The sequence below is a fragment of the Bidens hawaiensis genome, unplaced genomic scaffold (assembly GCF_021521415.1).
Source record: "Bidens hawaiensis isolate Kalapana, Puna unplaced genomic scaffold, B.hawaiensis_p1.1 tig00041750_1, whole genome shotgun sequence".
Classification (NCBI taxonomy): Eukaryota; Viridiplantae; Streptophyta; class Magnoliopsida; order Asterales; family Asteraceae; genus Bidens; species Bidens hawaiensis.
The window spans coordinates 108,859-121,176 of NW_027497401.1; the positions used below are offsets into that span (position 1 = coordinate 108,859).

The 12,318-nt window shown below is 34.1% G+C and overlaps 1 protein-coding gene and 1 pseudogene across 1 annotated transcript; one reads left to right on the top strand and one right to left on the bottom strand.

Annotated features, from left to right (window-relative positions):
- Positions 1 to 5,348: 5,348 nt before the first annotated feature.
- Positions 5,349 to 6,718, top strand: LOC143593171 (uncharacterized). The gene is made up of 3 exons (XM_077072886.1): positions 5,349 to 5,735; positions 6,042 to 6,131; positions 6,713 to 6,718. The coding sequence occupies exons 1-3, from the start codon at positions 5,349 to 5,351 to the stop codon at positions 6,716 to 6,718; spliced, it is 483 nt and encodes a 160-aa protein (XP_076929001.1).
- Positions 6,719 to 6,779: 61 nt separating this feature from the next.
- On the bottom strand, positions 6,780 to 10,140 carry LOC143593173 (magnesium transporter MRS2-3-like; annotated as a pseudogene).
- Between the last annotated feature and the right edge of the window lie 2,178 nt (positions 10,141 to 12,318).

A 12,318-nucleotide genomic window follows, 5' to 3' on the forward strand; every position in this document is an offset into this window, starting at 1 on the left:
AAGTCTTGATAGCTAAAAATACACTTGTATGTCTTAAGCGAGTGAAAATCGGTTTAGTTCGGTTTGGTTCGGTTTCCATCTCCCAATAAGTTCATGGATGGTTGCCACATGCCCAAATATCAAATAACTTGTATAATTAAGTATAAATGATGATACTTAAGTTTTACAACCAAAAAGTTAACAATAAAGTATTTAAACCAAAGTTTGGTTTTCGGTTCGGATCTTGTTTCGGGTTAAGACCGAGGTAAGATTTTACAAACCCATAACCATAGAACTTATAAAAATGATTTTAGAAACTTAAATCTATCAATAAGCATGTTTAAACAATTATTTAACAAAACTAGTAAACAAATTTCGGTTTACGGTTTAGAACTATTTACGGTTAAACCGAGGCTAGTCTCTACAAACCCATAACCATGGAACTTCATAAATATTATGTACAAACTAAAATGAGCAGAAGTTAAACATGATTAATATATATAAACAAGTTATATATATATATATTATATATATATATATATATATATATCAAGGACTACGAAAGTCCTCCATGAAGTCTTGCCTTACGAGGCCCGGCACTCCACCGACTGAGACCGAGGAAGTGACCACCAAAGGTAACAAGGGGTGTATATTATATATATGTTGTTCCATAAGCTTCAAGTATTAATTAAGACTAAATAAACAAATTAAAATGAAAGACTTCGTCAGTTTGACTTTGAAAGTCAAACTTATCAAGAACAATGAAAAACAACGTTAAAGAACAATGAATTTGAGTGAGAAAATGAAATGAGAGCAGGGATGGATGTAGGAAAGGGTCTTATATTTATAGGATAAGATTTAGAGGGTTAAACAAGAGATCTAATGGGTAAAAATCGAATTTGGATAAAAGGATGTAAACCACAAACAACAACAAACTGCAGGTCTGGGGCCGCGCTACGCGACCGCCCTAGCCCTCATGGCCACATGGCGCGGCTCTCATGAGGGTGGGGTTTGGTCCAGCTCGTCTTGCATGGTTCGTTTTGCGTCCAGGAAGTTCATTTTCGATATAATTTGAGCGTTTTAAAGGCGTTTTCGAATCCGTAAAAGGGGTTTTTCAAATTGAACAGGGAATGATTTAGTAACATAAAATCCAATATTTTATATATTTTAAATGTTCGGGATATAAATCGGGTCGATTTACATGATAAACGAATACAAATATATAGACCCGAAATTGACGAATGTCACATATTATTATAACTATTTTTATAAATAGAAATACCTAGAAAACTAAAATAAAAGGTAGTATTAAATTTCTAGTGTAGTTTATAATTCATGAACAAAATGGCAAAACACGTCCTTTATGTTTAATCGTTTTTCAGTGGACGTTCTTTAGCGAAAGAAATGACAAAAAAACATCATTTTATTTAAAAACGCTATCACATTATGTCCTTTGATCATAACCTAGTTAATTTTTCGCGTTAAATATGGTCATGTGCATCCCACATGAGGGTAGTTTTGTAAATTTATAAATATATATTTAATAATTAAAAATAAACAGATATTTGTAAAATAAACACCCACACACATACACACACTCTCACACACACACACTCTCTTTCTCTCTCCTTCCTAGCCAACAGCCAACATCACGACACCACCACCACCTCTCTCCCCTTTCTGTCAGTCGATGCCTCCACCTGCCGAACACCATCACCACTGAAAAATAAGGACCCTCTCTCTCTCTCTCTATTTCTTTTTTACACTTCACCCACAGCCACCACCACCAACACCCATACCCCTCCGACAACCACCACCATCTCCGCCACCAACCCCTTCTAATGGCAACACCAAATCTTGTTTCAGATATGGATTTTGAATTAGGTCTAAATCGCCACCGCTCGTTTCAGATTCGTGCAAAGAGTTTGACCGACCTGAGATCTGAGTTTGACCACAAGCAATAAACCTTGTTTCAGATTTGTCCATGGGGAGACATCTGAGTTCAATTTCATTCAAATCAACAACTCTAAATCGAGGTAAAGTGATATCTGAGTTGAATCTTTGCTTCTGGGTTTGACCATACCACCGAAAAACGGTTGATCAGGTTTTGGGTATGAAGTTTCCAACTCGTTTTTCAAATGTAATCTGGTGGCGGAAGTGGCGGCCTTGAAAACCCTGTCATTATCCTTGAACTGAAAATTTTCGGTCTATTTTAACATGGATTTTGCCTTTTTGGTCAACACCAATCTTCCATTACTCCATGTTCTTACCTTTTGACCATTACTCCGGTTGTTGTTGTGGTGATTGATTGAATGAAGAGATGAAGATGCTATAGATGAGATGTTGATAGTGGATGGCAAAGATGAGAAAGAGAGAGAGAGAGAGAGAGATTTATTTGTTTTTAAATATATTTTATTTTATTTCTTTTATAATTATTACATAAATATGTAAAATTACAAAACTACCCTTATCTTTTGTGCAGATGACCAGATTTAACAAGAAGCATTAACAGGGTTAATGTCAAAGGACGTAAAGTGATAGGGATTTTGAACATAAAGTATGTCTTTTGTCATTAAGTTTGTTAAAGGACTATCATTGAACAAACGTGGAAACATAAAGGACTAGTTTTGCCATTTTGTCTAAATCATGTTTCGTTACACTGTTTTGCTCAATGTTAACTAGACCATAACTTATTCGCTATAACCCTGAAAATTGATTATCAGAAACTATCAAAAGAGAGAAACAAATGTCTAGAGAGAGAGAGAGAGATGAACAGTGAAATATTAGAAACGATGAGTCACCAACTGACGTGTCAAGCGATAAGTTGCTAATTTAATAAATTGTAGATAGTAAGAGACCGGCATATTTTCCTTTTTAATATCTTAATCTTAAATATATAAACGAAATCTTTAAAAGTTATTTGGTTGCTCCCTATAGTATCTGAAGCAACCATCATATTGTTTTATTTGTTAATGGAGGCTTCTCATGCATCTGACCCGAATTCACAGATATTTGTCTCACCAAACTCTGATAGCCCTTAAACGGGTTATAACATCGCATTAAATTAAATATCAATCTTACCAAATATTTGATATGAAAATCTTATAAAATAGGAATATACTAAAAATTAATATTCGACTTTTTTTATAAAAAAGATATTATTTATAATTAACAAACAAATTTATAGTAAACAAAAAATAAGTGGGTCATGAGTCTTACCAAACCCAAATAGCTTCTAAATCGGTTTATAATATTTCATTTATTTATGAAACTCTCCCATAATCAAACTCTAAGTATATTAAGCTATGTGTAGTGGATGAGCTACAAAATGGGGCAACTTACGTCAAGTGACGCTTAATCAATAAATGGTGAGTTTTTGTTTTAAGGGTGTAATGGAGTTATAACCATATATATATATATATATATATATATATATATATATATATATCACGCAAACAACTAAAATAATAATAAAACAAAAGGCGATGAAGGGCAGTAAGAATTCATGGCCCCCCCCCCCCCCCCCACTTCGCCCCTTTGTCACCCGTGGGGGCGAAAATTTTTTTAATAAGATTTGTTGTTTTACGTTTAAATTATTATTGAAAAATGTTTACCGCCCCCCCCCCCCCCCAACACATACACACCGCAACAAGCTAAAAAAACCTACACCCGCTAAAAGCTGAACTAAGTTTGAGTATTTTTTTTTTCTTGGAACGGGGATGCTAGATGTATTTTTTATAGGTTATTTTAACTATTTGTTTATATTGTTCGTTTTTTTATATATTTTAATTACTCTTTCGATTTTTTTGAAGGGTTTTTTTTGAACCAGAGATGCTAAATAAACATTTTGGTTTTTTACTTTTTTTATCTTTTCTTTTTTTTATTTCGATAAATTATTTAATTTTTTTATAGTTTTTTTTCTCATACAAAAATAATGTGATGTAGGTGATTGATGGTGCACCATAAGAATTTGGTTGGAGCTATAACACCATTACACCCTTAAAACAAAAGACACGATAAGACATGTTAATCAAAAAAGTGCAGTTTGTGATTTATTTTATTTTCTTAAATAATTGAAATTAGTATGCTAGACTCCCTCATTATCCCTTATTGGTACACAAAACTTAAAACTGTCTTATAGTCATGACATATAAAGTAGTTAAACAAGTCGTATTCAAGTTTTATATTTGTGTCACGCGCGTCTCCGGTTACCTGTTAAACCTGTTAAGACACGAATTGCCAGCCCTAAGCCCCACCACTACATACACATTGCCTTATACACCATCATATTTCGAAAATTTTTCAAAACTAGTGTGTATAAAAATGTTGTTTCAAAAGTGGTGGGCTTTTTTAAGGTTTTTACAAATGGTCTAACCGTGGTTTCAAACCGTGGGTTGTGTTTTTTTTTTCTTATTTGTGTCAGGTGAGTTTTCAGAAAACAGCAAAATAAGAATAAAATAATACAAACCCCGGTTTCAAACCACGGATTAAACACAAAATATAAACCTAATACCACTTTTCATTTTTGAGATTGTTTTGATGTTCAAGCCGTGGTTTGAAACCACAGTTTGTTGTTTTTAATTATTTTTTTGGCAAAAACATATCAAACCGTGGTCTTGAACAACGGGTTGATTAAAAAATAAAAAGATGCATATGAATATATTCTGTACTTGCCAAAAAACAAATAATAAAAAACATCAAACCGTGGTTTCAAACCACGGCTTGAACATCAAAACCACATCACTCACGGAAAGCAGTATTAGGTTATAATTTAGGTGCAATCCGTGGTTTCAAACCACGGTTTGTATTATTTTATTCTTACTTTCTTGTTTTCTGAAAAGTCACCTGACACATTTAAGGAAAAAAAGACAAACCACGGTTTCACTATTTTTAAAAATACTTAAAAACCCCACCACCTTTGAAAATACTTTTCTTGAAAGCACTACTTCTAAAAAAGTTTCTCGTATTTCACATTTCACTAAGGGTAAAAAGTGAAACTCTCCGTCACAAATCACAAAATTACCTATGTACGTATACGTGACACCCTTCTTTCACGTTTTACCCTTATCCCAAAGAATAGCCTTATTTGATATTAAAACATGGAATTGAAAAAAAGGATGAGTCAGCTTGATGAAAGAACTTTAGACATACTTAAAAAAGCAAGTTGATATATCCAGATTTCTGGTTTGAAACCAACACAAGATGCAGTTTCCGATGAAATCGCATGCTCACCCATATGCACACTGCCGCAACACGACAAAACCACTTCAAGATTTGCCTCTCATATAAACCTTCAGATTCCACACACACTCTTCCATTCTTCTCCAACACAACAAATCTCATATTCCCATCACTTTCTTGAACCAAATATGGATCATGTTTTTGATTCTCAAGAATCAAGCAGTGGGTGTGAATCTGGTTGGACCCTTTACTTAGATCGCTCATGCAAACACGCATTCGCCACGCATGAAAACAATCAAGAACACGATGAACAAGTTGAAGATGATGATGATATGTCCATGGTTTCAGACGCATCTTCAGGTCCACCACATTTTCAAGAACATCAAGAACAAGATGAAGATGAAGATGAATATAACAACAATAACAATGATGGTTATTGTGATCCTATGATGTTAGGTTCTAGGAAAAGAAGAAAGGTTATTGAACAAACAAGTTTCTATGGTCATAGACACTTGCAAGAACTGCCTGCTTCTCTTGATGACACCGCTAGTTCTCCATTTTTCACCTTTTGCAATGTAAGTATTTTCTTTGATGTTACGGTCTTTGTATATTTTCGATTCATTTCCAAGATAGCTTGGATAGTTTGGTAATGTTGGTTTGTAGTTTTTGAATCAAAATAAGTGGTTGATCGAATAGTATCTCATGTTTATTTATCGATTGAAATAAGAATGTTCTCACTATATAAAATGTCTGATGAATAAGTGTTAAGAGTGCCGGATGTGTAAACAATGAAACTAGTATCAAATATCATATAACATATATATAATTTTTTTATGTGTGGAAATCTTATGATGGTTTATTTTTATTTGTATTTTTTGCAGAAGGATCTAAAAGTGTGCACTAAAGAGGGATTAATGGAAGATGATAACAGTTTTGATTATTCACAAGGCCATTCCACGACCTATTTTGAGGTATTTTTCAATTATTAATTTCAATAAGTTACTATCTTTTATAACATGAATGAACAATGATGTTTTTCTTCATTATTACAATTTTATATGCTAGTAATCAATCATGATGTGTTTAACACAAAACTGATGTCAATGAAAGAAATGCAAAAGCCTTATAACCACTTTTATAACGTCACTTAAATATAACATAGCAGGAGAGATAAAGATGAGAAAATATATAAACTTGGGTTTGTATGCGGATCTCATAGTATTCTATTAAACTTGGGTTTTTATGCGGGTCTCGTATATTCTATTTAAATTCGTTTTTAATTAAGCAATCCTTCTACAATCCATGCTCACACTTAACAGTTTCTCTTTGCATTGGTGGGTTGTACTTATGAGAAAAGAAGCTATGTTTGATATATTGTTTTGTAAGTGGTACTAAGCCTAACAAGATGTTTACTTGACAATGAACAGATGGTTTGAATTGGAGTCCATAACAAGCAAAAAGAGTAAAAGGAGTACAAAAGTCTCATCAATGCAAGTGGAATTTAGATCTAAACATTTAGAGATATTTTACAATTTTTTACTTCTTTTCCTAGGTATGAGTAGTGCTTACAATGAGGTGGTTAATATCTTTGACATTAACCAATCATATTTTGACAACTATTTCACATGTTTCGGTATAAAGTGCGACCTCAAACAAAAACCTTCACTTTTTGTTAATGGTTCTCATTTGAACTCAAATCACTCTAGAAGTCTTTGGTTTTTGCACCACGCGATAGCAATAATATATAAGATAATGCTACCTGTGGTGCAACCACCAACAGTCCACGTAAAGTTGTGCATTCCCAATTCCTTTTCGGCCGGGGTATCACCTTTAAAAAGGTCGATATTAATATTCATTCCAAACGCTCCAACGACAACAACAAACGCGTTCACAATCAAACTCGCTGTTGACAACATGACACCCATTTGTAACAGATGGTTCTGCTTGTCATCCAACATTATGTTTATGTAGTCTTCTTTGTCCTCCACATATTCCCTCAGCTGCCCATGTAACATGTTTAAAAACATTAACAAATCTTGTGAATTTTAAAACATTGAAGATAAATAACAGGAATAGTAATAATAATCGAAATGCGTACAGTTGATAACTTATTCATGGTACCATCAATCTGAACAAAATAAGCCTCTTAACAACATTTCAAGTTCCTCAACATCGCGGTGTTTAACCACGTTTCGAGCTATGCTAGTTCTAGTCATGCGGCTGTATCTTCCAACTGCGCGGGACCCGAAAAATCGTTCTTGTTGGCTGTCCAATCTTTGAAGATCAACTTCATGTATGTTCTCATCGTCTTCCAGAGGAATTCTAATGTAACAATATTAATTCAAAGATACAAATACAAATTAATGGGTGAGAAAATAAATGTTGAAGTAGATGCGTAAAGAAACCTAAACTGAGCTTGTCTAACAAAAGAACTGAGTCCAAGTTTCACTTATCTAGCTCGAGTTGGCTTGCGAGTCAAAACGAGCCTATTATTGACATTACTTTTATTTAATATATCTGTATAATAATATTGTTATTTATAAAATCATGATAATAACTAAATAGAATTGAAATCTAAGTTATATTTTGATTAAAAAGAATAGTATACATATTATATCTGTTATATATAAATTTTGTAATCATAAATACATATTATAATAAATTTTGTAATCATCAAGCTTGAAAAGCCACTCATGAGCTGAGCTAGAGCTTTAGAAATAAAGATCGAAACTCGGCTTGACTTAGCTCGCTTACATGTGATATGACTAAAACCAAAAAGTACCTGAACCTAAACAAAAATTGATAGTTTGGTTTAATGTTTTCGTAAAAAGTGGATTATCAGTCCAATTTCAGTTTTGCATGTGATGTGACTAAAACCAAAAAATACCTAAAACGAAAGTACGGATTTTCATTTCGTATTTGAGTTTTATGTAACTTACAATAATTTAATGTATAATGTAACCTAGTTATTATGGCCCAAATGTATAATGATAACAAAAAGGGCCCAAATGTATAATGATAGCAAAAAGATTATAGCCCGAATTCATTATTTTGGGCAAACTTCTTTTTCGGCCCAAAGATGTCAAGCCCAAATGATAAAACCCAAAAAACCGAAACCAAATAAACCACCTCCCCCCCCCTAAAAATAAAATAAACCGAACTGTCTTAAAAAACTTATAAAGCGAATTTTCGGTTTTTAATTCAGTTTGAGCCCAAAACCAACCTAAACTAATCTATGCACACCCATAATTAGAAAAAAGAGAAACCCATCATCTGCATCTGACGGAAGAACTTGCTCATCCACACGATCTTGCTCGTTTATAGGACTCACAGAAGCGTTTTCATATTGTTGCTCAAGTTTCTTGGTCAGATACATTTCAGCCATATCTTCATCATCATCAAGCAAGTGCTCTAACTCGTCCCGAACCTAAATCCATCACAAACACGTACGATAAACTGATACATTATAATATTCAAACGAATGTAACTTATTTGTATCGCGTATAACCCACAAACCTTTTGAACACGCCCTGAAATAGTAACCAACCGACTTTTAATCTGACGAACGCGTTCCAGATTCAGAGTACTAATCTTTGAAGTCAACTTATCCAATGCATGATGAGCTTCTTTCTCCAATGTTCTTGCCTAGATAATACAAGATGTCACAAAATGGATGGTTCGGGTCAAACGGGTCAAGCAATAGAAAGTCTGACCTCTTTATCCAAAGAAGTGTAGGCTGCTTCTATGCAGTTCTCAAGCACAATGAACTCGAACCGAAGGAGTTTGAGTCCATCTTGGCTTGTAAGAGAAGGTGTTCCTTCATGTTTAACCTCTTGTTCACTTATTGTATCATTTGGTTTATGTTCTTCTACATCATACATGTTTGCCCATTGTGTATCATCAGAATTTATGATTCTCTCCTGTCAATGTTTCATTAAAATTGTAAGGATTGAACGATTGATTATCTACGAATGTGCTTGATACAGAGTATGCAAGTTTACTTCCTATAGGAATCAAAACCCTGACGGTTGCTGGTAATTTGTATTCAAATCCAGAGGTGCTCATGAAACCGGAAAAAACAAACTAAAACAGTAACTGACAGTTTGGTTTTATGTTTTTGGATAAACCAAACTTAAGGTTAGGTTTTGTTTTTTCATGTAATAAAAACCTAATCGAATTCATAAACTTTTATTATTTATTTTAAGTAATTTATAAGAATTTAATAAATATATAAAACAAATATTTTAGCCCAAATGTATAATAATAAATTAGTTACCAATCAGCGAAAATTTTCAAGCTCATATGGCAAAACCCACAAAACTGACCCCAAACTGAAAAACAGAAACCAAACGATTTTCAAAATTTCAAAAACTGAAGTTTCGGTTTTTTTTAGCCCAAAATTGACCCAAACCAAACCCAGCACACCCTACCAAATCGATCATACATTTCAACCAGCTCTAAATGACGAAATGCGCGTATACAAAACTTTCGAGGTTTACGTATAACCTGAGATGCAACCGAGCAATAATGTCGCATGATACGTCGTTGAAGCTCTTCAACAAACGGTGCAACAAACGGATCCTTGGAATTAAGCAAAAGCACCTCATGCGCGGTGATTATCGCCTTAATGTGCTCCAAATTAATAACAATGGCCCGTTCTCTACCAAGCACGGTCGACGGATAAGATAATATAGGGTCCAGAATACGTAGATCACGTGCGGGTAACCCCTTTCTTCGCATGACCGTGTGCTTACCAGCCTCGACTAATTGTCCTTGGCCCATGGAATCTAGCAGGAGCCATTGTCTGATTCCCGCGGCTTTTTTTCTGACTCCTCCACCTACGTTCAACGGGATGGCGGTTCGTGCGGTCGGGACGCTGTTTTCTTCTTGCATGGGAATGGTGGTGGTGGTTTTTGGTGACGGATGACGACGGGCTCTCATTGAGGTTAAGCTTTTTGATGGTTTGAAATGTGTTTGACCGGGTCTTGTTTGTTTGTTTGAAATATTATTTTTGAGTCAAATTTGTAGATTCTCCTTCAAGTATGGGGTGGATAATAGTTTTAATCCTTTATTGTGTAAACTATTTAGTATTTATGAATTTATACAAATAGTTTGCTTATAGTATATATGCTCAAAATTCAAACCCGCAAGTATCTGAGGAAATTTTTTAAAATAGGAAAATCTTTAAGGATAAAATGGTTTTTAGGAGAGAGAAAAGATGTTAATGGTAATTAGGAGATCTTGGTCGTAGGCCATGTCAGATCTTGTCTGGTGAGGTGGACGCCTACAAAATGACGGATCACGAATATTATATTCATGCTCGTCCATATGAAATGACGGATGTCAATTCACGTGATCTACCAATTTGACTGGCATGTCACAATTCTCAACGTAGGCTACCCCTATATGTCAAAATGTATTTTGATAGACATCCGTCATTTGAAATGGAAGATGTCATCTTGACATCCGCCATTTCAAATAGTGGACGTGAATAATGTTCTTTTCTGACTGATTTGACCACACTATCTTTTTCTTTTTATTATTTCCTATTTCCTAAATATTTTATTAAACAAATAAAAAGTCATTTAACATTAAACGTTAATATATGTAATTTTGATAAAATATGTTTTTTCTTTTTATTATTTACTAGTTTTCGAAATATTATTATTTAAAATACAAAATTTAATATTAAAATATTTTTTATTATTAAAAACACTAACATGTATAAATTTAATATTTTGATGGACATCCGCCATTTGAAATGGAAGATCTTATCTTGACATCCGCCATTTGAATGGTGGATGTCAAGATGAGATCTTCCATTTCAAATGGCGGATGCCCATCAAAATACATTTTGACATATAGGGGTAGCGAATGGCGGATGTCAAGATGAGATCTTCCATTTCAAATGGCGGATGTCCATCAAAATACATTTTGACATATAGGGGTAGCCTACGTTGGGAATTGTGACATGCTAGTCAAACTGGCGGATCATGTGAATTGACATCCGCCATTTCAAATGGCTGAACACGAATATAATTTTCGTGATCCGCCATTTGAAATGGCGGAACATCCGGTAGTCGTCCACCTCACCAGACAAGATCTGACATGGCTTATGACCAACCTTGACATCCACCATTTGAAATGACGGATCTCCTAGTTACCATTAATATCTTTTCTCTTTCCTAAAAACTATTTTATCCTTAAAGATTTTCCTATTTTAAAAAAAAGTTCAAGTATCTAAGTTATTATTGAAGTTGTGATTCTTACACATGCGATCATAGTTGGCTATTGTAACACCCCGACCAAAGGCGGATTATACATCGGGGCGCCACATATTGTTTCATTACTCGCGACACTATTGGTGTCAATATTTATTAATACTCATTTTATCGCGCACGCGCAGCGGGGAAAATAAAGAACATAAATCAACATAAACCAATATATTATAAAGCATAATATTCAAATAACATAAACTTGTCTTGTTACATTTTAAATCTAGGTCCAAAACAAAAGTAAACATCCTATGTGTCCTCAAGCTTCAAAGCAGCTACTGCAAACCTGAACATGTGTTAAAATAAACGTCAAACACTTGCGTGTTGGTGAGAAATCAAGTTTAATACAATACATAGATAATCATAAATAATCACAGTAAATCTGCGCGCAACACGTGTATGTCTAGAGTTTAACAAGGGTGTAATCAGATTGTGATCAAGCCTAAGATAGTTCATAGATCATAGTTCAATCCATGCTCCCAATTGAGCATAAAAACGAGAAAACATCTGTGCAAGTGTAAACAAAGAAAACCGTAAACGATAGGTCTCCCGTGTTCAACTAATGGTACCAACGGAACTGCGGAATAGGCCGAACAAAGCGGTTAATGATACACACATACAAATAAACAGCCAAGTAAACGTCCTCAACACATGGGATACTGCGCGACTAAAGTTCATAAACAAGTTTAAGACTCTAAGTTTTGTATGAACACATGAACATCCCAAAGCATTTAAAATAAAAAGGGATTAGATACGAGATAACTCACTTGATAAACGATGCGGTGTAAGATAAAGCAAGAACCAACTTTAAACAAGCACAAGTTAACCTATAAATAAGATTATTGTTTTAATGATTTGTTTTAAGTCTTGATTATAAGTTAGC

Bases quoted from the DNA above. Each gene is read 5' to 3' on its own strand.
- LOC143593171 (XM_077072886.1), top strand. From the start codon at position 5,349: ATGGATCATGTTTTTGATTCTCAAGAATCAAGCAGTGGGTGTGAATCT. The intron at 5,736-6,041 runs GTAAGTATTTTC...TATTTTTTGCAG, and splicing joins CATTTTTCACCTTTTGCAAT to AAGGATCTAAAAGTGTGCAC.